Here is a 25479-nt window from a genome sequence, read left to right as displayed (position 1 = left end):
TCCAAAAACAAATAAAAACTAAATAAAAATAAAGAAGAGCTCTTTTAGAAGAAATCAGTTCTAGAAAATGATTTGATTTCCATGAAGAATTAGTTTATTTCTTCTCCCAAATGAGAACTATATAATTTAGTTCATTTCCGTCTTTACCTCCATTGCCCATAAATAGAACCAATTCTATAGCAAAACAACATGGTCTACTCATGTGTATTTTCCTTTCCCTTTCATTATTACTTGTATTTTATTAGTATTTTATTGTAGGTCCCCAAAATCTTCTTTTGATATGAGTTTGGATATAAAAAGTCACACAAATGGATATGAGGATGTGAAGGTGGTATTATATAATCTCTTCTTTGAGAAAGTTTGGTAAAGGAGGGGACAGGTAAGGCGACAGGTTGAAGGGAGAGGACAGTCAAGGAAAAGGCTTGTGTATAGGCTTGCTGGAAAGGAGGATAAAGAAGAACTGCACCAATGGCTGAGAGAAAAAAACACAGAGCCCAGGGGCGGTGGCTCACGCCTTTAATCCCAGTACTTTGGGAGGCTGAAATGGGCAGACTGCTTGAGCCCAGGAGTTTGGGACAAGCCTGAACAACATGGCAAGACTCTGTCTCTACCAAAAATACAAAAATTAGCCGGGTGTGGTGGCACCTGAAGCCCCAGCTACTCAGGAGGCTGAGGTGGGAAGATTGCTAGAGCCTGGGAGGTGGAAGCTGCAGTGAACCATGGTAGCGCCACTGTACTCCAGGCTGGGTGGCAAAGCAAGACCCCATCTTCAAAAAAAAAAAAGGAAAGAAAAGAAATCACATAAAGATAAAATGAAGATGAAAAGGGAGGGAGGGAGGGAGGAAGGAAGGAAAGAAGGAAGGAAGGAAGAAAGGAAGGAAGGAAGGAAGGAGGGCGGGCGGGCGGGCGGCAGGCAGGCAGGCAGGCAGGCAGGCAGGCAGGCAGACTGATGGAGTCATGCCCTTCCTGAGGAGCCAACAGAAGAGCTGATGAAGAACCCAGATGGAAGTACTGAGAAATATGGTTTGCTGCTTCTGCACCATGCAGCTAAGGAAAATCAAATCACCTCAAAAATAAAAAATGCACAACAGCACAGGTTGTTGGAAATGTTCTCCAGTGGCTAATCTTTAAGGTTACATAGTGGCTTGCTTATAAAATTTTGCCATTACCTTAATTAATGGAGTTCTCCCAAAAAAAAATCCAAAAAGGTAAGCAGTTATGTCATTGCAGATAACACTTGATATTGGAACAAGGAACCTGTTTTTTTAAAAAAAAAAAAAAAAAGTCAGCAGAAAAAAGTTCACGTGAGTAAGTGGCAGATATTCGGAAAGATTATGATTCATAATGAACCATCAGAATGACCCTTTGGATTGCACTGCAGCCTACCCAGAACATAACACTTGCCAAAACAGGAGAAATGATAAATATCAACCAAATCTGCCCACTTACCAATTTAAACAGAGCAAAATCTAAAAATAAACTAACATGCTAGGAAAATACTGCTAAGGAAAATATTAAATTATTGATTTCTACAGTTACGGATGTTTTCATTTTAGTTTTATGAGGAACATGTTACAATAAAAAATAAAAGGCAGACTGAAAGCTAATCTTAAGAAAACCAGCCTTTTAATATGAAAATGAGTCATTTCTTTAGACAGAACATAATCTGATAAATTTATATCAAGCTCTTAATACATATTCTCAATTATTAATTTTAATTCTATCTTAGCTTATGATTTCAGTAAACCCTACTGAATGTACAGAATCTACTTACTTTAGTAACTGCCCCATCAATGAAAAGTCTGTACAATACATGAAAGACAATCTTAAAATGATTCCAATTACTTTGCACACACACACATACACACAGAGACACACACACACAAAGACACACCCACACCCTTGGTAAAAAGACATAAAGCTGTCAAGGGAATACAATTTATCTTGACAAAACCCATCCACTGTAAAAGATTTTAATTAATGAGTTTAAAATGAGTGTGGGAAAAATACGGTCAGAATTTTTTTTTTAATCTTAAGCTTTTTCTCCATTCCAACTAATTTTTAAGTATATTGTTTTATACTTTTTACCTAACAAAAATGCTTTCTGAATATGCAAGCCACTGCCATAGAGCAATTAACTTCTACAATCTGGAAACCCACTCCTACACAAGAGCAAAGTAGAAAACCTACCCAACTTTCACCTAGAAAAACATGCATTTCTTCACAGTAGTTACTAATAGGCAAAGTTTTATATTTTTTTGCATTCTATGTAAATAATATCTTAATAAATATTATATTTAAAGTCTATCTTTTGTGAAAAGTCACATTAGGATTTATTAACACCTGAAAATGTAATTAATTGTTTGGGTCTTTTATGGGAACTTCCTGTATTTGGAACTTGAATAAGAATGGTATCCAGTTGTTAATGAAGCATTTTGTCTTTAGTTGTCAAATAGTAAGCAAAACTCAGTAAGATAGTTTAATGGAATATAAGAACAACAAACAGTACATTTTAGTAGAAATCTGTAAGACACTGTCCAATGTTAAAGAGCTATAAAAGTGCTATGACATACTTATAAAGCAGCATAATTCTGTTGCCTTACCATATCATGCCTTCAAACAGATTTTGGATGACAAGGTGTGACTGAGTGACAGTTATCAGTAAAGTGACATGAGTCCATGCGAACTGTTAATAGCCCAACAATACAAAAATTAGTGAACACAACTGATCAGTGCAGCTGAAGAAGCAACAGCGATTTGAAACCCAAATTTCTACCATGACTTTTGGTCAAAATGCACAAGTTAGAGTCATATAAAATAAAAACACTGTTAGTAAATTATGTTTGTTTTGTTGCCTACTGGAACCTTAAAATAATGAAAACATTTAACAAAGTAACCTTAATTTATATACAAATAGAATTCTAATAATAGATATAGTACTAACTTTTAAAACATATAAAAAATAAACCATTATCTTGAATCATTAGAGTTAAGTGATAATGAGAGATTTCTGTTGTTGGTTTAGCATTTAAAGGGGAACATTTTACTCTGGCTGCATTCTGCAGTTACGAAAAAAAAAATGCTAAAAAATTCCTTTTCTTTCAGAGTTTATTATGGTAACTTTTTCCCATAAAGAGTTATTTCTAACTTCAAATGATTCAAACCAGCAGGGTTCAATTGCCCTTAAACTCTATCTTTCATACTTGAAGGGTGATCGTGACAGGTCTGTTCAATGACAGTATTCAATTTCAAATTTTTAAAGACCTTTGTGTTTTGCCAATTCTATCTAGCCTGAGAGATGGCCACTTTTAACATAATCAATATGGTTTCCATGTATGAGTCTTATAATTTTGATTGAAATTCATAAAATTACTTTTAAAAATTCTTAAGATTTTTATTTATTCTCCCTGGACCCCCACCCTTGAGACAGGGTCTCACTCTAGTCACCCAGGCTGGAGTGCAGTGGTGTGATCACAGCTCACTGCAGCCTTGACCTCCCAGGTTCAAGTGATCCTCCTGCCTCAGCCTCCCCAGTAGCTGGGACCACAGGTGTATGCCACCATGCCTGGCTAATTTTCATATTTTCTGTAGAAATGGGGTATTGCCATGTTGCTCAGACTGGTCTCAAACTCCTGGGCTCAAGGTATCCGCCTGCCTTGGCCTCCCAAAGTGTTGCAATTACAGGCATGAGCCATTGGCGCTTGGCCTTTTGATTTATTCTTAATAAACCTGTTTCCCATTTAAGCAACCATATTATATTGGTTGCTTTATTTTCTTCTATTTTTATCTGCTTAAAAGATCCAATTCTCTTTTACCCTGATTGCTTAAAAATGCATAATTAAATTTTTTCCAATAGATGCCATTTACATTTTCACTGGATATTCTACTATTTTTACTTGTCTTGTTTCTATATAAAATTCACTAAGAATTTTACTCTTCATGCTCAGATTCCCTTAAATTAGAAATATAAGAAACACAACAATTTCCCAGCAATTATGTTCAGCAGATGTCTTAATGGAGAAAAGCTAAGCATAAAGAACAGAAAATATATTCCAAGTCCAAAATAAGCCTCACTATCACATGAATTTACAGATCTGAATACTACACTGCATTGCACAGTCGTACTAGCTACAGTTTAAGAAAATAAAAAAAGTTCATATGTAAAGTGATACATTTCTTAAGACAGGCTTTGGTACATTGAACAAAACATCTTATGCCAAAAAGAATTACACAATTCTATGACTAACCATAACCACCAAGATAATACATGCTCTGCTTGCTTTATGCTCACGCCAAGTGCAAGTAAACATAGTTACTTTCATAGAACAATATGGTAGATGTTTCTCAGACATAGTAACTGTCCCGGAGACTAAGAAAATTCTTCAAATTTCTACAAATTTAAGGAAGCCAAGAACTTTAACTTTACACCATTTGAAAATATTCAAAGAAAGTTTTTAGTAAACTTTGAAAACAGTTAAAATTTTAAAATCCTCACAAACTTCTCAACTTTAATAGTTTATATCTAATGGTCATCTGAAATCCAAATATCCCTCACATTCATGTAAAACAACAGCTAGCAGATTCGACTGTATCTTCTCACTACAGAAAAAAAAAAGTTAAGGGTTTTTATCACAGATAATGACTAAGGAATAATAGTTAATACACACCATATAAAACTGCAGACGATAATGTTTCTTCACCAAACTCAGTACAAACATGCAGAAACCTGTTCAAGAACAAAAAACATGTGCTCGTTGTACAATCTGGTACAAAGGGTTAAGATTCCCTAAGCCCAAATAAACCAATTTCCTGTATCACAGCTAGGCATATTTTAGCTACTTACTCAGATGCCATCTCTCCTACTATCTTATATTAAGCATTTAAAGTAAGTTTCTTGAGGGAAACAATCTTTTACTCTCCAAAGTGCCTAATACATTCCATGGCACAAATTCAATAAACATCCTCTGCATTAATTCAATTAATTAGTTCCTTGCTAATATGTGGGCATGGAAAACAGATCTTAAATTTAAATTAACTAGTATTTATTTGCTATAACAATGCATCAAGTGTATGTACAGAATGTTCTCAATCTCTACATAACAGAAAAATTAATAATAACTATTATAGCAGCTAAAGTCTATTGAATGCTTACTCTTTCTAGGCTCTTATCTAAGCATTTTATCATTAATGATAATTAATCCTTTATTACCAATTCATTTAATCCTTTCAAAATTCCTATAATATAGGTACTCATTATTAGCTCCATTTTAAAGATGAGGAAAAATGCACAAAGGGCTTTATTAATTTACTGAGGATCACAGGGCTAGAAAATAAACACTAAAATCCTATTGACCCTTAGGAGTCACGTGGTTCCATGAACTGAGATCAGCAAAATTCAGGCTAAGAGCAATTTGCAATTTATCAAAAGCATACAATAATTATAGTAAAATGTAATACTCTTAATAATGTAAAGATTTACAAACAGTATTTGTATTTATGTTTACATTTTACAAATTTATTACAATAATTTATTAAATTCTAACCAATTAAGTGAAATCTAATAATCATATACTAAAATAATGGGAGGCAATATGAATCACTTCTTGCCAAAAATACCAGTAAATGTCTAAAGATATGTTTATTTTACAGAGGTGGATATTGAAAATATATAAACCAAATTTAATTTCAGATAAATGGCTATGTATGCATTCTATTCTGCAACATCCTTTTTTTTTCTTTTTTGAGTCAAGTATCACTCTGTGGCCCAGCCTGGAGTGCAGTGGCACAATCACAGCTCACTGCAGCCTTGAACTCCTGGCCTCAAGCGATCCTCCCACCTTGGTCTTCCAAAGTATCAAGATTACAGGTGTAAGCCACTGTACCCAGCCTCTGCAGTATCTTTAAAGAGTGAGTTCTCCAAGAGAGAAATTGAATTTTCAGTTGATCAATTTCTATATAAAATAAATACTAGACTTTGCATATCCAAGTTATACTTACCAAGGCAATTCTACCAGCAGAGTAAACAAGGGTATTACTACTCTCACCAAGCAAAGAATCAAACAGCAGCTGCCTTTCGCTACTTTTGATGATCAATTTGAAATGTCAAAGCATAAAGGACCATGACAAAATGAAGAGAATGAATACTGACCCCAATCCTATCTTACCTCCTATTTGTCATCTATGAGGTAATCCAACTAACTGGCCTGCACAAGCAATAGGGACACATTTTCTAAGTGGAGGCACAAATGAAAGCCATTATGTCACTTTATTGAGAGAAAGAAGGAAAGAGAGAAAGAATGAGAGAGACAGAGATACTAAAACATGAAATTAATGGCATCAAAATTACCAATTGTATGAAAGATTCCTTTAAAAATTCCTGCTTTTGAGTTTTTCTTCTACAGCAGGTAGACTTATCTTGAAGCTCAAGTAATAACATAATTTCTATGCTGTTTTTGTGCCACTGATCCATGGTTAACGGTGAACGTGGACTGGACTTGGTTCAAAGGCCAATGGGTAAGGGCAAAGCAGAGACACAAGACAGAAACCGTTTTTTCTGTCCAAACAGACCCCTTGACTCTCCCAGCACAGCCTTGGGAACTTCTCAATATCATTAACTATGAATTATCTACTCACAAATACTACTCCAAAATAGATGATTTTCTCTTTCTTGAAATGATAACACCATTCACCCTTACTTACATTTCTTCAAACACAATTACCAGTAGAATCATTTAACATTTTCCTAATGGACATTTTATCCAGGACAACCTTGGCAACTCACGTTTACCTAATCCAATTTCACCTATGGGATATAATTGTCTGACTCCTAGATACAGAAAGATAATACAGTTCTCTGACTTGGAGGAAGGGGGAGGTATAAAACGTTTTCCTAGCATAGCTGAGGCTAAATATAGTCATCTCTCAGTATCCCTGGGTGATTGGTTGCAGGATCCCCAAAGGACAAAAATCCATGTATGCTCAAGTCCCTTATATAAAATGGTATAGTATTTGCATATAACCTACTTACATCCTCCTGTGTATCTTACATCATTTCTAGATTACTTATAATTCCTAATACAATGTAAATTCTATATAAATAGTTGTTAGACTGTATTTTTCAGGGGATAATGACAAGAAACAAACCTATACATGTTCAATAAAGACACAATCATCCATTGTGGTTTTTTGTTTGTTTGTTTGTTTTCAGAATATTTTCAATCCATATTGATGCAAAACCCATGGATATAGGAGGGCCAACTGTGTATTATTTTTTAAAGAAAAACATTGTAAAAAAGAAACATATGAACTTAATCTTTCTCATTCACAACTATATGGACATATTAACATTTTATGTTTAAATACTTAAAAATACATTTATATTTTAATAAATCTGTGGAAAGGATCACTTTTTGTACAATTGGATCCATAGGGTTTTTTTTTCCCTGATTAACAAAGAATGCTTGTATGACTATTTCTAAATTAAAATCACAGAATGTGTTGCAGTACTATAAATAAAAGTACTGAAAAGGCCTCCTAATATATAGTTCTTTATATAAAAGTTATACTTATCATCGTTTATTATATAAAAGTTATACTTATCATCATTTATCTACATAGTATTGTGCCTGGTGTTCTCAATACAAAGATACGTACATCTCGTTGCCCAGCATCAAAGAGTTCTCCAGTGATTAAGCAGAACCAGTTACCCAACAAACTAAAGAGAGTTATATTCAAAAAGAACAAGAGAATCCAGGTGCAGCGTCCTATGCCTGTAATCCCAACACCTTGGGAGGCCAAGGAAGGAGAACTGCTTGAGGCCATGAGTTCAAGACCAGCCTGCGCAACACAGCAGGATCCTGTCTCTATGAAATAAAAGTAAAAATTAGCTGAGCAGGATGGCACGCACCTGCAGTCCCAGCTACTTGAAAGGCTGAGGCTGGAGGATCACTTGAGCCCAGGAGTTTGAGGCTGCAGTGAGCTATGATCAAGCTACTATACTCCAGCCTGGACCACAAAGCAAGTCACCATCTCTTTAAAAATTTCTTTAAAAAGGAAGAAGAAGAGGATGAAGATTTTTAAGGGGGTCAGGAAAAGTAAAGGAAAAAACACAAGATACTGAAAAGCCCAATAGATGACACAGAGGGAATTTCAGAAAAATAGATAAAAAATATTTATCAAGCACCTTCGATATGCTAGAAACAAGATGCAAAAATGAATAAGATAGGCACTGCCATTCAGGAGCTCTTGCTCTTGTTGAAGACACCGAAAACAAAGAAAAAATAAAGTTGTTTTTAAAATTTACCATTGATGATTAGTCAAAATTTAGTAAACACATATAGCCCTTAATTCAAAAAACAGACAGTAGGATGAGCCCAAGATTGAATACTAAAGCTTCTGACTCATCCCCCATTCTTCTGCTTGGTTATATTCTTCATTATACTTGCCTAAACCGTCAAAACTTTCTAGCATCAAATTAAATAAATTCAAAATCACACTGCATTGTGTGCCTTTATTCAGACACCAGGCTATAACTGAGTTGTTCTGAAAAAGTTTTAAATGAATATGCATTGTAGAGATTACCATACAAACCAATCATCATATTAGTTAACATTTTAAAAAGTTTTCTATTAATCTGAATGGTTAGTCTAAGGTTTAGAACCAATACTAGCATGTGTATAGAGTTTAGTAGTCTTTAATTCAGAAATTTTAAGTAGTTTTGGAGATACAGTCTTTTGTGAATTATTTGTGACACTTTTCTAAAGATTTCATTAATATCCTCTGATATAAAAGATACTCAGGATGTTTGAGGAAAACATCTTAATTATGCATTAATTTTGGCTATAACTTAGTTTTATATGTCCACCAATTTTCTTGAACTCAAAGCATTACATTCAATCTTATTATCTCCATAAGAACTTTAAAGAAATCAAAATAGCTATGCATACACAAATACAGCAAAAATAATTTATTAAATATAATATGCACATCACTGTAGTTGGATAAAGAAATGTAAGGTGATGATATTAAGGGTCAAACACCTTAAGTTTGTTTACACATCACTGCTAACCATATAATTGCATGACTTGCTCTGGTTTCTAAAGAGCCCCAATTCCAAATAACCAAGTTGATGAGTTCTTTTTAATATATATCTAGACTCTAGAGAAAACGTTTGTCTTATTATTTTTAGTCTCCCTGATTTTCTCTGCTATCAGTCAAACTCATTTTGTAACAAAATTATCTAAATGTCAATATGACTTCTAGGCCCTAGTCAGTGAGACATTTTGTATAATATTAAACAAGTCATTTAATTTCATGGACCTCCATGAGGGGGTCAGAATTGGAGATACCTACATTTTATTTAAATAAAATTCAATGTCAATGAAGTAAGTTGAACTGTCTCTGCTTTTTAAATCTGGTAAGACATACATTTTCTGAAGTCATTTGACCACTGTAATAGAACTAAAATTTTCACAGGGCACTTGGAATATTGTTTAACAAAAAAGACTTGGATTCCAAAGATTTCTACAGCATAATTGGAAAGAAAGGTACAAATATCTCAATGTTAGCATACTCTCTATTTCCATAGTCCTGTTTCAAAGTCTAACTCCATTTGCTAGACTAAGCTCACAAATGTTGCTAAGCACTTCAAGAGTAGCCACTAAGGCCTCAAGACTCAGCAAATAAAACACTGATACTAAGAAAATATCATTAAGAAGCACTGTGTGTGGATGTGCATGTTCTCAGCCTTTTAATCATTTATCCAACAAATACATAGTCGGACCCTCAATGCCAGGCCTGCACTGCGCTCTGGGAATTAAATAAACAAGAGAGGTACACCATGGGTGCTTCTGGTCTAACCGAGCCATTTTTAGGCCACCCTTAAAATGATAATAGACATATAGTATTTTATGCCTGTTTTATACTGGAAGTTACATCATTTAACTGAGTAGCTCCTAGCTTACTATGAGGTTGCATTTTTAAAGTATATCTGTAGAGCTGGGCGTGGTAATACATGCCTGTAATCCCAGCTACCAAGAAGTCTGAGGCAGAAGGGTAAGCTGAGTCCAGGAATTCAAGACCAGCGTGGGAAAATAGTGAGATCCTAGCTCAAAATAACAAACAAAAAGTACATTTGTGTGACTGTAATGATGTCAATATCCTAGTGTGATGTACTATAGTTTTGCAAAATACTATCATTGATGATAACTGAGCAAAGTGTAAAAGGATCTATTATTTCTTACAACTGCATGTGAATATGCAATTATCTCAACAAAGAAGTGCATTTTAAGCCAATAACTTGTGATATAGAAACAACTTTTCAAAGACTGTCATAAAATAGCAGTTGGGTTCTATGATCAGCCTGTGGTATTTTTATTTTCTATGTTTTTTTTTTTTTTGAAATGGAGTTTTGCTCTTGCTGCCCAGGCTGGAGTGCAATGGCATGATCTCGGCTCACCACAACCTCCACCTCCTGGGTTCAAGCGATTCCCCTGCGTCAGCCTCCCGAGTAGCTGGGATTACAGGCATGCGCCGCCATGCCCGGCTAATTTTGTATTTTTAGTAGAGATGGGGTTTCTCCATGTTGGTCAGGCTGGTCTTGAACTCTTGACCTCAGGTGATCCACCCACCTTGGCCTCCCAAAGTGCTAGGATTACAGGCATGAGCCACCGCGCCCGGCCTATTTTCTAACTTATTACTCATTTAGTATTAACTACAAACCAGAAGAGTTTAGGTCCTTACTATATTTAGTGTGGATTACAGCAGTAACTTCCTATCTAGTCTGCCTGATAATGTCTCCCAACCTACTTCATTTAATTACAAATCTGGTTATATCATTTCTTAGCTTAAAATCCTCCAATGTTTTCCCAGATATAAAGTCCAAACCTTTCCCATGACATACAGATTTTCTCAAGATGTGGCTCCTGCCTACCTTCCCTATCTTCAATGCCTCCATGAACCCAAAACATGCAATCCTTTCTCATTCTCATGCCTGCACAGCTGTTCCTCCGCCTGGAATGGACTTTTCTACTATCCGATACCTGGCAACTGCCTGCTTGCTCTTTCCTTTTCATGAAACCTGTCATCTCTTCTCAAAGGGCTTCCATGACCTTCCTTCCTCTTCTTCATGCTCCTGCCAGGACTTGTTCACATTTCAGCAATGAACTAGAAGACTCACATCTCACCAGCTTCAAGACCCTGGAAGGCACACAATCGCTTCATCTCCCTTTATATCCTCAACATCATTCACAGTACGTAGCATTTGGAAAACACTGAAATGTTTGCTCAAAGAATGACTTTGACGACTTCCAATAAGTTTCTGTGATTCTATGAGTGTAAAATAAGAAATGGTAAAATATGTCTAAGGCATGTGGACGGCAAGCCACCCAGGTGCCGAGGCAGGAGACCAAGGACACGAGCTGTTCCAGTATAATAAAATATAAAACAAGAACAGTTATACCAGATATAGATCTTAGATATGATTATACATGAATATAATTAATCATTAGTAGTACTTACTCTTTATTCCAATATTATAATAATCCACGCTCTATAATCATAACCTAGGAAAAACCAGGCCATACAGAGATAGGAGCTGAGGGGACACAGTGAGAAGTGACCAGAAGACAAGAGTGCAAGCCTTCTGTTATGCCCGGACAGGGCCACCAGAAGGCTCCTTGGTCTAGCGGTAACGCCAGCGTCTGGAAAGACGCCCGTTGCCAGGCGGACCATGGTCTAGCGGTAGCCTCAGTGTCAAGGAAAAACACCTGCTACTTAGCAGACCGGGAAAGGGAGTTTCCCTTTCCCCGGGGGAGTTTACAGAAGACTCTACTCCTCCACCTCTTGTGGAGGGCCTGACATTAGTCAGGCTCGCCCGCAGTTATCCGGAGGCCTAACCGTCTCCCTGTGATGCTGTGCTTCAGTGGTCACGCTCCTAGTCCACCTTCATGTTCCATCCCGTACACCTGGCTCTGCCTTTTAGATCACAGTAGCAAAATTAGTGAAAGTACTAAAAGTCTCTGATATGCAGAAATAATGGCGTAAGCTGTCTCTCTCTCTCCCTCTCTCTCTGCCTCAGCTGCCAGGCAGGGAAGGGCCCCCTGTCCAGTGGACACGTGACCCACGTGACTTTACCTATCATTGGAGATGACACACTCCTTACCCTGCCCCTTTTCCTTTGTATCCAATAAATAACAGTGCAGCCAGACATTTGGGGACACTACCGGTCTCTGCGACTTGGTGGTAGTGGTCCCCCGGGCCCAGCTGCCTTTTCTTTTATCTCTTTGTCTTGTGTCTTTATTTCTACACTCTCTCGTCTCCGCACACGGGGAGAGACCCACCGACCCTGTGGGGCTGGTCCCTACATGGCAGAAATAAGTATACTGTTAGAAAAATGAAGAAATACCAGGCCAGACATGGTGGCTCACGCCCATATTCCCAACACTTTCGGAGACCAAGGCAGGAGGATCACTTGAGCCCAGGAGTTAGACACCAACCTGAGCAACATAGTGAAACTCCATCTCTACTAAAAATACAAACATTAGCCAGGCGCGGTAGTGCATGCCTGTAGTCCCAACTACTTGGGAGGCTGAGGCGTGAGAATCACCTGAACCCAGAAGGCAGAGGTTGCCATGAGCCGAGATCATGCCACTGCACTCCAGCCTGGGCAACGGAGTGAGACTCTGTTTCAAAAAAAAAAAAGATGAAACACTGATTGTATTGTATAGAAGTAGAGTCCAAAAGTCACACATGAAACAAAGAATTACTAAAAAGGGGCTGGTTGGGAGGCTATCAAAGACAAAATATATAAAAAGAAACAACAAAGAAAATGAACTACACTATCGGTCCACAGTCAATTGAGACGTTATTCTCAAGCATAAATTATAGCAAAACCAAAGGGGAAAACAGTAATCTCCTTATATGCCGACATTCTACCTCTCAGCTATTGCTGTATATCAATATAGATGTAACTGTAGATATGGATACAATGATAGATGTAGACGTGCCAATATAAATCCATCTATAAGCTATTAATATATGAAGTGGAAAAATGGTACAGAAGAGATACTTATATAAGAAAAAGGGAGGGAGATATAAACATAAAAGCTTGAATACTCAGACAATTTCTGGAATAACAGTAGTAAGCCTCCAGATATCATAAGTAAGGCTCTGAGGTGGAGGAAGATTTCATCGAATACTCCTTTCTAGTCCAAATTTTTATCATGGGCATATATTTTCATTAAAAAAAAAAAAAAAAACTTGTTTAAAAAAAAAACAAAAACTAGTTTAGGCCTCTTGAAACACCTGGCTTCTGGCATGCTCCCCATTCAGAACCCAGGCTGCCTGTCCCATCCAAGCCACATGGAGGGGCCACAGGTCAGTGCCCAAGTCAGCAAGCGGCACGAACTGCAGTCATGAAAAGGAGCCATCTTTGATGTCCAACCCACTCAAGACATGAGCACCGGCCTCTGTCTCACGGCAACCACGTGAGAGGCCTGGGGTTAGAACTGCTAAGTTAAGCCTGCCAATCCGCAGGACTGAGCAAAAATAACAAATTGTTCTAAGCCAAGGGAAAAACAAAACTAGTTAAGGCTTTTTGTTTTTAAATGACAGTTTGTATTCCATCCTGGTATCCCTGCAAAATAACATTAAAATAAATTAAGGGGAAGCCCCGCAAGAACAAAGAAAACTGAAAAAATGTCAAGGAGAAAAGAAGAAACATGTCTAAAAAATTTGAAAGCTAGAAAACAGATAGAAAACTGTTAGTAGGCCTGAGAAATTACAGGTGCCTAAACGTATTTGCTAGAGAAACTAGGAAGAAAAGTCCCCGTGGAAGGCAAGACTGAGGCCTAGGCTTCTGACCTGGATTATTAAGTAAAAGTCTAACAATAAGTATGGGCCCTAGCCAAAGCAATCGGCTGTGAGAAAAGACTAAAGATATCTTTAGAAATGCACAAACATAAGACATCTACCTTCTACACATCATTTCATAAGAAACTACAGCAGGCCATGCTTCAGCAAAGTGAGGGTGTTAACCAAGAGATGGAAGACCTGGGATGGAAGAAACCAGCTCAAATCATGAGGACAGCTCAGCAGTGGGCCCATATGCAGCCAGCTCACACAGGAACAGGAATGCAGAGGTCTCTGGCACAGAAGTCTCCAGGAAAAAAGGCAATTGATATACTATCTGACTTGTGTAAACATCTGAAAATACTACCAACAGACATGGGGCAAACCTGAAGGAAAAATTAAGGATCTCTACACTGAAAATAGCAAATATGGGAAAGAGAAGGTGAAGCAGTTCCTCAGTTCGGGAAAAACAAAAAGTTGTAAAAGAAGGAAATGTAATCATAGATACTATTTGGCTCTACAGGAAGTGATATTTTAGGTACCTACTTAATGCAAACTATGACTATAAAAAAACTGAGTATGAAGAAGTGAGGTAGGTTATAACAAGAAGTCAATAGATAATGCCTAAAGTAAACTAATAAATAGGCCTATTACTTAGAGAAAAGGAAAAAAATCTCAAAGCGGTGGGATACAGGGTTGCTGTTTACATCATAATTCTTTTGAAAATCAGTTTGAAAACTAATGTGCAGATATTAATGATAGAAATGATTTATGTTTTAATTAACCACAACTGTTCTTTTATTATTATTATTATTTTGAGATGGAGTCTTGCTCTGTCGCCCAGGTTGGAGTGCAGCAGCATGATTTCAGCTCTGCCTCCCAGGTTACAGCAATTCTCTTGCCTCAGCCTCCCAAATAGCTGGGATTACAGGCACCTGCCACCACGCCCGGCTAATTTTTTTTGTATTTTCAGTAGAGATGGGGTTTCGCCATGTTGGCCAGGCTGGTCTCAAACTCCTGACCTCAAGTGATCTGCCTGCCTCAGCCTCCCAAAGTGCTGGGAGTACAGGTGTGAGCCACCACACCCGGCCCGCAGTTGTTTTTAAATAATTACAAGAATAATCACATGAAATAAAGTGTTGGGTTCAATAACAGAAGATACCATAGACACTTTGACTGTTACTATTATTATCAAAACTCAAAATGCCAGAAGTCTTGTTACTTTAAATATAAACTGAGAAGGTAGTACATTCTTCTCTCCCGTAATACAAAAGAATCCATTCCAGAATCTACCTTACCTTTAACAAAATAAATCCAACTTATTGGTTTGGTAAACGAGAGAAAATGCTCAAAGTTTCTACAAAGAATACCAAGAAAATGCACAAATGTGCTTTGATAAACACAGAATCAGAGTCAAGTGTTTTATTCTCCAAAATTTTAGTATGATCTTCTTAGCTGATAACAATCATAATCTCTCCATGATCATAATCCTTCCAATTGGTCAGAATTTAAAATGGACCAACTATCATCATATGAATACCCTTAAAAGAGTAGAAATTTTTCAATACCTATTTCTATGAATGTACTTTCTATAGATACAGCAGTGAAAAGTTTTTTTAAATGAAGGAACAGATTTGGAAAGCTGAACTGAACAATAATTCTGAACGAAAGGCTGGGTGCAGTGGCTCGTGCCTGTAATCCCAGCACTTTGGGAAGCCAAGGCAGAAGGATCCCTTGAGCCCAGGAGTTCGAGACCTGCCTGGGCCACATGGGGAGACCCAATCCCTGGGAAAATAAAATGAAATTTAAAATTTTAAAAAGTAACAAAAGACCTGAATGTAAAAGGTGGAAAATTCTTCGAAAATGTATTCCTCCTCATTACATCAAAACAAATTCTCTGAAAATTCCCATTATCATTTCAGATTGTATTTCACTTTCTGGCTTTTTAGAATTAGAAGGCCTAGGAACTGAAGGAGCTGAGGAGCACCATGAAGAACATCATAACTATTTAATGAAATAGCATACTTCTACAGGACTGGACATGCTTCCCCACATACTCTGTAGATTTTTAAAGAGAAATGGAAAAGAATTACCCAGTTTCTATGATTGTACCAGGAGAAAAATTCATTTATTGGGAAACTCCTAGGAGCTAAAACAATAACTATTAACAGCTAACATGAAAACTCACAAATTTCATGTCCTTCTTTTAAAGTGAAAATAATAATAAAAAAAAATTTAAGTAGTGCCAGGTACTATTCTAAGTGCTTTACAAAGAAACTGAAGCACAGAGAAATTAATTAAATATCTCATTTTTGTTTGTTTGTTTCTTTTTTGAGATGGAGTTTCCCTCTTGTTGCCCAGGCTGGAGTGCAATGGTGCAATCTCAGCTCACCGCAACCTCCGCCTCCCAGGTTCAAGTGATTCTCCTGCCTCAGCCTCCTAAGTAGCTGGGATTACAAGCACGCGCCACCATGCCCGGCTAATTCTGTATTTTTAGTAGAGACGGGGTTTCTCCATGTTGGTCAGGCTGGTCTCGAACTCCCAACCTCAGGTGATCCCTGCATCTCGGCCTCACAAAGTGCTGGGATTACAGGCATGAGCCACCGCGCCCAGCCCAAATATCTCACTCTTTACTCAACCAGTAATTGGTAGGTCCAGAATTCACATGAGCAATCTGGTTTTTAAAAAGCACATTTAAAAAAATCAATTTCTTAGGGGTTATTTTTATGATCTGTAAAATTTCATGGAAAAGATATCTGTAAATTCTAACTTTATCTTAAGAATCTAATTTTTAATTTAAAAATTACAAAAACATGTGGCATAGCATAGTATAAACAGTTACATGTATTATAAACTATGTCGAAAAAACTAATTAGGCCGGGCGCGGTGGCTCATGCTTGTAATCCCAGCACTTTGGGAGGCTGAGGCGGGTGAATCACGAGGTCAGGAGATTGAGACCATCCTGGCTAACACGGTGAAACCCTGTCTCTACTAAAAATACAAAAAATTAGCCAGGCGTGGTGGCAGGGGCCTGTAGTCCCAGCTACTCGGGAGGCTGAGGCAGGAGTATGGCGTGGACCCAGGAGGTGGAGGTTGCAGTGAGCTGAGATCACGCCACTGCGCTCCAGCCTGGGCAACAGAGTGAGACTCTGTCTCAAAAAAAAACAAAAAAAAACCTAATTACCCTGATTAATTCTACATGAAAAAGCTCTATTTCCTAGGGACAAATAAAGCAATATATATGTGAAAGTTTCTTCATAAATTAAATTTGGTTAATAATTTTTATTTACTTAAAAGTTTTTTTACTACAATTTGCAAAGAAAATTTTCAAATATATGGAGTGATTCTTTTTTTTTTTTTTTTTTTTTTGAGATAAGAGTTTTGCTCTTGTTGCCGAGGCTGGAGTGCAATGGCACGAGCTCGACTCACCGCAACCTCTGCCTCCCAGGTTCAAGCGATTCTCCTGCCTCAGCCTCCTGAGTAGCTGAAATTATAGGTATGCACCACCATGCCCGCCTAATTCTGTATTTTTAGTAGAGACGGAGTTTCTTCATGTTGGTCAGGCTGGTCTCAAACTCCTGACCTCAGGTGTTCTGCCTGCCTCAGCCTTCCAAAGTGCTGGGATTACAGGAGCGAGCCACCGCACCTGGCCTGGAGTGATTCTTAACAAGCACTTTTTAAACCCACTATAAGGGAATAATTGCTATTTAAGAATATGATGAAAGAAATAGCTTTATACACAAGAAACAATGAAAAAGAGAGGCTGGAATAAAATTTACAAAAAATTACTAATTTAAATAACAGAAATAAAAATAAACATGGAAAATATGTTAGCTATATATCAATACAGAATATTCCTTAACTTACCTGCCAGATAGAGGGCAAATGATATAAATCTATGGTAGCGAATGAGGAACTGAAGTTGTTCTTCTCTTTGAACAAATGTAGCAAAATAATCAGCTACAGTCTCTCCATAGAAAAAGTAGTTTACACACAATAGAAAGTACCTATAATTTAAACACAATTAGCTTTTCTATATTTGAAGCTTTCCTTCCCCTCAAACTCAACAAAATTATTTTCTACATTCTGATGACACAAAAATCAAAACCAAGTTCAGAAGACCAATTCAAGATGTATTTTACCAAAATGCTATTTTCCTGTTTTAAACTTAATTTCAAATTTATTGATTAGCAAAAATTTACCGAATATAGTTCATACCTTTATTTAGCTGAAAATCTAATGCCAAAGATAATTAGGAAACAATGTAGAAAATACTACACACACACAATCCCTCACCCTTGTGAGGCGGTAGCAGTGTGTGTGTGTGTGTGTGTGTGTGTGTGTAAATTTAATACTTTGTGTGTATGTATAATGTGTGTATGTTTGTGTGTGTGTATGATTTTAATACTTTGTATGTATGTATAATGTGTGGGTGTATATATTGAGGTATTAAGTCCATAATGAAAATTAACTCGTAACTACTCACAGCCCTAATGCTTTTTAATAGTAGAAGTCCTAAGACAAATCCCCACCTGTCCTCAGGAAGATTAAGAGGGAAAGAAAGAAGAGGTAATTCAAACTGTCTCCCCACTGCCCTGCACACACTGGCATCTCCCCTCTTCTAATGCTCCTAGTGGACTCCAGATGAGCAGGGATTCTTCCTCTGTAAGGCAATCAAGGCCTAACCTGGTCTACCAATCCAACTATTTACCCACTGTCCACTAATCAATACCATCTGCTCAGAAGGGCCAGGAACATCTCATCAACAGTAGTATAAGTGCGTCTGTCCCACATCTAGAAACTGATGGGTGCTACGTCCCCAACCAGAAAACTCTTCTTTATCCAAAACTTGTCTTCATTTCAAATACCAGTTTATCTTTTACCTCTTGTTTGACACCTTCTACCATCACTGGAGCCCATCCTTATTTATCTTCTCTTTTTTTTTAATACTTAGAATCAATACTGCATGGTTTTGCATTTAATTATTCTCCAATTACTTTACCTATCTAACATTTCTTATATACTCTGCCACTCATGAAGAAACCTGCTAGAAGGAAAAATCAGCTATCACCGAAATCAAGACACTTCTTTTTGACTATTCTAAACCCCATCTGTTTTAATAAGACACTGACTCCCTGGTTGATATTAATCAACTATACTAAAAAGGATGGCCACTTGGGTTAAATATGAACTATAACGTTATCATGTTTCCTAGCCAAGGTTCTGATAGCAATGATTTATATATGAAAAGTTTTAAAAGATATAAAATTTTAAATGTTAATATCATTTGGTGATTTTGTTACTAACTTTACATGCATTTGTTTATATACAATATGCTGTATGTTATCATGTCAACTGAGGGGAAATGAAGGAAAATGAAAGAAAAGATTATATGTAAATATTTTGCTAAAATTATTATTGTAAAGGATACAAAAATGTTTCCAATACAATGTTTAGTTTTTTATTAAAAAAAGGACAAGAATGGTGTATATATTCACATATCAGGTATCTCTACAAAGAGTAAAATATGAGATCTGAAAAAAGTTGTATTCGAGTGGGAAAGACAAAGGTGATCTTCTTTTCAAAATTCAATTACATTATTTTTATCCATTTTTCTCTAGAATCAATCTATAGGGTGAACTGAGTGAATACTGACTGATCAAGATGCTTCCTTTACAAACTTCAGAAATTAACTTTTCATATCTGAAATAGTTTCAAGCTTACTTACCAACTTAGTGTTCTAAACCATGGTAGATCATAAGAATGATAGACTCTATAACCTATAGTGATAATTTCATGGAAGCATTTCACTTGGATGCCCAGAACCTGAAACCAAGAGAAAACATTAACATACATTTCTCAATGTTTACATTTGTGCTTAATCATTCAATAAAGCAGTTTGTTATACGTATTTAAAAAATCTTAATCTACCAATGTTTAATTATTCTAAATGTCAGTAAAAAATGCAATATTCCATGTCTCTAAAATCAAGTGATGCCTCAAAGGGGTAGGCAAAATAATGTTTTACTCAAAAAGGCTTGGAAGATCCTTCCCGGGGTGGGGAATGGCACTGGAGTTTAAAGTTTGAGGGATACAGTCTGGTTGGCCACAGTTCACTAGGATTTATCCCTCATTACTACTTCATTCTTGAGATTATCCTCAAGATGGAGTATCTTTTTGTCCAACCTGTCCATTATGTTTCTTGAGATACCCTAAGAAAATCATATACGAAAGTTTGCTTGTATATATTTATTTGTAACCATGCATTGTTATACTTGCAAATAATAAAGATACTGTCAGGACAAACAGTTAAAACACTTTCTACCCCGTCACCCTGGAATGGCCTTTTCATCCTCCCAGCTGTGTCAACTCTCCCATAGCCAGCTAGCTACTCGCTGCTCAATCTAAGCTGGGCTACCTTAGCAAAGTATAAGCAACCTTCCACATTTGCAACCACTTTGGCCAGTCAACTGAATTTATGCATTTCTGTTTACACAGTGTCCTGATTGCACACCTATTAAATGGGTTTAGATTTATAAATCCCTTTTTGATGTTCTACTTTGTAGTCCTTCAAACTGCTGCATTCGGCAACCTGGGTGAAGGTAATTTCTCAAGATGTAGCATCACACCCAGTGCTTGACCTGTCAATTCCAAGACTCAAAGAGCAAATGGCAAGTCGAACACTTATTATCATGAATTAAGAGGTAAAAATCTCTGTGAATATGGCAGACTAGCTTTTCAACATCTAAAGAACACAGCCCAAGGGCTTGTTTTTATGCTGTCCTTGAGCTAAGAATGGATTTTTGTATTTTTTAAAGAGTTATTTAAAAACCAAAGTTTATGTGACCGAAACATATGCAGCTCCTTAAAGCCTAAAATATTACTATCTGGTCCTTTAACAGAAAAAGCTTACCAAACTCTGTAAGAGGATATATTTTGGGATTTCTTTTTAAGATTTCCACAAGTTAGTTTTCTAAAACCTACCATTCAGGGTATTCTTAAGCTATTTTTTCCCATTATACTGATTACATGTCCAATCACATACTTTAAAAAGTAAATGTGTCTTTTCAGCCACATGATAAATGTACGTCAAACCATAAACAGTACTTTTAGGGAAAAGTCATAAATGTGTCATAAAGACAGGAGGAAATCTAAGTGTCCTTCTTCAAATAACCTTTGTATATAATATCAAGTCATTTCTAACAAAAATACAGAACGGAGACAATGTTTAGTATTAAGACAAAACGGTAAAGCAAAGTTAGTCAGATCTGAAGGGCTTTTAAAATATCATACTGATGTAATTTCTATGAACATATTTGCCAGGGTACATCCACTGGCACTATAAATTGTATTTCTTTTACTGAGAGGGGAGAATAAAAGTATTTTTAATAACACACATTATATTTATATGATCATCAACTATAGCTTGCAGGGACAATTAATATGGAACTTCTAGGAAAACAGAAAACAAAAGATTCCAAATAGCAGTGTCGAAATCCTTAAACTATATGTGTATCTTCCAGGACTGGAGGATTACACAGAAATTAATACTCCACACCATCAACACTGATAGCAATGTACACTCATAGGACTCTGTTGGCCCAATTAATGTTTCAAGAACCTTAAAAACAACAGTCAGTATTTAAGTCTCTACTCTTTACTAGTTACTGAGGACTTACAGAAATAACATAGAGCATCTGTTCACAGAGAGGTACAGTGTCTCTCAGGGAGGAAACATAACTACAACCCATGTGAAATAGGCAAATGGATGTGTGTAGAGGCACACACACCTGTGGCAGGGGCAGGGGGTGGGCAACGGCAGAGCCAGAGGAGGAGGATCTGCAGAGTCGCCGCCTGTAGAGGGAATGGGGCATATTAAGGGAACTACTAGGAGGGTGGAGTTGCTGGAAGACAAAGGTGGGGATAAGAAGGAGAGAGAGATGAGCCTGGTCCTGGAATCCTAGGAAACAGCAGGAAGCACTGCACCGAGGAGTTGAAAGGACATGACTGGACATGAAAGTTTGGGAGAATAAGGTGGAAAGAGTGGACTGGGGAGGTGACAAGAGTAAAGGCAGTCAGGCAGGCAAGATGCCACTTCACTATCCAGCTGAAGTGGTAGAGGAGTAGAGAAGACAGGAGAGAAGTATAGGGGGTAGAACTGACTAGACTTGGTGGGTGAGGAAATTGAGGGGCTAAGGGAGAAAAGGGAACACAAAATAACACCAAAGAAGGCTTGGGAAAGTAGACAGTATGAAAGAATTATACAAATTGGGTCAATTGTCATATTCAACTAAAATCAGAGTTGAAGGGCGAAGCGGAAAAAGCACTCAGGGCACACAGCACCCGCTCCACGAATTATCCAAAGCCCAGCTGCTGAAACAGCTGGCCATACCCTCAGACCAGTTTTACTTAGTGGCTGCTGAAACAACGTGCCATGACTTTAAGACTAGTTTTACCTGCCACCACTGTCACTCACCAATCAGAGCCTGCCAACTCCCCAAAACTTCACTAGTACCAATGGGCTTTCTTTCAAAACAGTATGTAGCATTTCTCTCTCTCTCTTTTTTTTTTTTTTTGAGACAGTCTTGCTCTTTCGCCCAGGCCGGACTGCAGTGGCGCGATCTTGGCCCACTGCAAGGTCCACCTCCTGGGTTCACGCCATTCTCCTGCCTCAGCCTCCCGAGTAGCTGGGACTACAGGCGCCCGCCACCACGCCCAGCTAATTTTTTGTATTTTTAGTAGAGACGGGGTTTCACCATGTTAGCCAGGATGGTCTTGATCTCCTGACCTCGTGATCCGCCCACCTCGGCCTCCCAAAGTGCTGGGATTACAGGCATGAGCCACCGCACCCGGCCTACATTTCTCTCTTTAATAAAACTCCCAAACTTCTCTCATTAATAAAACTCCCAACCTTCTCTTTGTTCTTTAGACATATCAAAGACCACCCTGGTCTGGGTGTATGCTCTGAAGTGCAATTCTGTTTTTTTTAAAATATATATATACATTCCCAAATAAAATGCTTTGCATAGAGATTTGTCTGTGTATTGTTATTTAACTTTGACAACAGATTTACTCTGGATGGCTGAGGTATGGACTAGAAGTTCAGATCCGGACATTTTGAGTATGAACTATAGTACCTATGGGTTATCCAAATAAGTGTCTCTTTTCACTTTGCAAATCTTTTCTAAGAAAATACTCCTGCATATAAAGTTAGAGCATATTTATGTTCTAATATGTTCAGGATAGTGTTATTCACAATAAAAAAAAAAAAAAACAGAACATAACCTGAATGTCTACAAATAACACAATGATTTGAATAACTTTAAATGATGCACTGAATGAATTCAGATATTCATTCACTGTAAGTGAATAACTGCATGATGAACTACATTCCATCAAGCAGACAATCTAGTAAAGCTAATGATTATAAAGACTACAGAACAACACAAAACTTTTTTTAAAAGTTTGGTTTTTTTAGAGATAGGGTTGTGCCATATTATCCAGGCTGGACTCAGACTGGAATTTCAGGGCTCAAGTGATCCTCCTGCCTCAGCCTCTCGAATAGCTGAGACTACAGGTGTGTGCCACCGCACCTGGCCACAAAATTTTTGATGTGATATTTAGCTTAAAAAGCAGGATGCACAATGTTGGTCACATTATTATTATGACCATGGTTTTAAAAATATATAAATTAAGCAAAAAGTGATGAAATAAAACATAACACTACTAATTGCATTTTGGTAGTTAAACATAGGGTTGGAATGATTATTTTTAATTATCTATTTTCCAAAGTAATTTGAACACACGTATACAACTCTCATAATGGGAAAAAGTAAACACACTATTTAAAAGTAAATTACATAGCACGAATTAAAACTTAATGACAACAGTTTCCAAGAAGGCGGGAGGGGAGGGGAGAAAAAACCTCTTTCAATATCTTCTATGTGTTCACATCTGCCTTTAAATCAAAACATGCTTTAGTAACTCCATCACTTAGAAAGTATGATTCTAAGCTGTGAATACAATTTAAAAACTACAAATAGAAGGCCTTTTAAGGAACATGGGTATGCATTCCATATTAAAATAGTACCTGTAATTTCCTAGAAGCTTTGTTTGTTTGTTTTTTGAGACAAAGTCTCACTCTGTAGCCCAGGCTGGAGTGCAGTGGCGTGATCTCGGCTCACTCTGCCTCTTGGGTTCAAGTGATTCTCTTGCCTCAGCCACCTGAGTAGCTAGGACTACCGGTGTGCACCACCACATCCAGCTAATTTTTTTGTATTTTGAGTAGAGACAGGGTTTCACCATGTTGGCCAGGCTGGTCTTGAACTTCTGACCTCAAGCAATCTGCCCGCCTCGCCCTCCCAAAGTGCTGAGACTACAGGCATGAGCCACCGCGCCTGACCTCCTAGAAGTTTTTAATAAAACTATATTGAATTAGTCATTTTTGAGTGCTGACATTATAAGGCAACTGCAAGCTAGATACAACGTGTCCTTCTCAAAATATAAATGATCTAGTTAAGAATAGGAATAGAAATACGGTTTTAAAACACATAATGTCAATTGAGTACCAACTATATGTGTGAATCATCTATATTCTCTTAACATAAATATCATATAAACATAATATATATATCTATGCATGTATGTGTATGTAATAAACTTAAATAACCAATAACAGTTCAAACCTACTTTACTTAGATCTTTAATATTCTTTTTTTTTTTTTTTTTTTTTGAGACAGGATCTCACTCTGTTGCCCAGACTGGAGTGCAGTGGTGTGATCTCAGCTCACTGCAACCTCCACCTCCCAGGATCAAGCGATTCTCCTGCCTCAGCCTCCCAAGTAGCTCAGATTACAGGCACACGCCACTACCACCCGGCTAATTTTTGTATTTTTAAAAGAGACGGGGTTTCACCATTTTGGCCAGGCTGGTCTCGAACTCCTGACCTCAAATGATCCACCTGCCTCGGCCTCCCGAAGTGCTGAGATTACAGGCGTCAGTCACCACACCTGGCCAGAACTTTAATACTCTTATTTTCTTCTTTAATTAAACTCACCAATTGAAGCAAGTAACTAGTAGTAAGATCATATTTTCCTTTCATAGTAGAAAAAAAAAAAACAAAAAAACTCAAATACTGTAGGCACACTTATGGTTCTCTTAAAAAATCAGAATCCAAATGTATGCATGCATGTCTTTAAAACTGTCTTGAATTTTGTCTCAAAGAGTGGTTAGAAAATAGTTTTTATCCACAAATTCTTGCCCTAGTTATTATACTCAACAGTTCAGTTTGGAGAAAAACGTAAATCACAGGGGAACCCACCAAACCTGCCTAAGTCACTGTATCTAGGATACTGGTGGTTTCTGATATCTTAGATCAAAATTTTCTTCTTACTCCTTACTTCTCCCAAATAAATTCTTCTTAGTTCTTAATTCCAAATAAATTCTCCCAAAATACTTCTCCTTACTGCTTCCCAAATAAAACCCAAACTTCTTCACATAGCAAGGCCTTCCAGAACCTGATCTCTAATTATTTTTCAGCCCTGTGCTCAAGGAAAAAGCAACTTTTTCTGCCACCCAGGGAGCAATGTGAGCAAAGGTCCAAGTGGCACACTTCTAGCCACTTGGACCTTT

General features: G+C 37.3%; 1 protein-coding gene across 3 annotated transcripts in view; it reads right to left on the bottom strand.

The window, feature by feature from the left end:
* The window catches only part of CDS1 (CDP-diacylglycerol synthase 1), a 100260-nt gene that overhangs the window by 45726 nt on the left and 29055 nt on the right, over positions 1 to 25479 (bottom strand). For all 3 annotated transcript variants that reach the window (XM_009240163.4, XM_054553279.2, NM_001132360.1), the window contains 5 exon segments: positions 19577 to 19674; positions 17716 to 17855; positions 4668 to 4726; positions 2604 to 2686; positions 1170 to 1257 (listed from right to left, as the gene is read on the bottom strand). In XM_009240163.4, the coding sequence (XP_009238438.3) occupies positions 1170 to 1257; positions 2604 to 2686; positions 4668 to 4726; positions 17716 to 17855; positions 19577 to 19674 (468 nt within the window).

This window comes from Pongo abelii, chromosome 3 (assembly GCF_028885655.2).
Source record: "Pongo abelii isolate AG06213 chromosome 3, NHGRI_mPonAbe1-v2.0_pri, whole genome shotgun sequence".
Lineage (NCBI taxonomy): Eukaryota > Metazoa > Chordata > Mammalia > Primates > Hominidae > Pongo > Pongo abelii.
The sequence above is the reverse complement of the archived record's forward strand: the minus strand, read 5'-3'. Positions and strand labels throughout refer to the sequence as shown.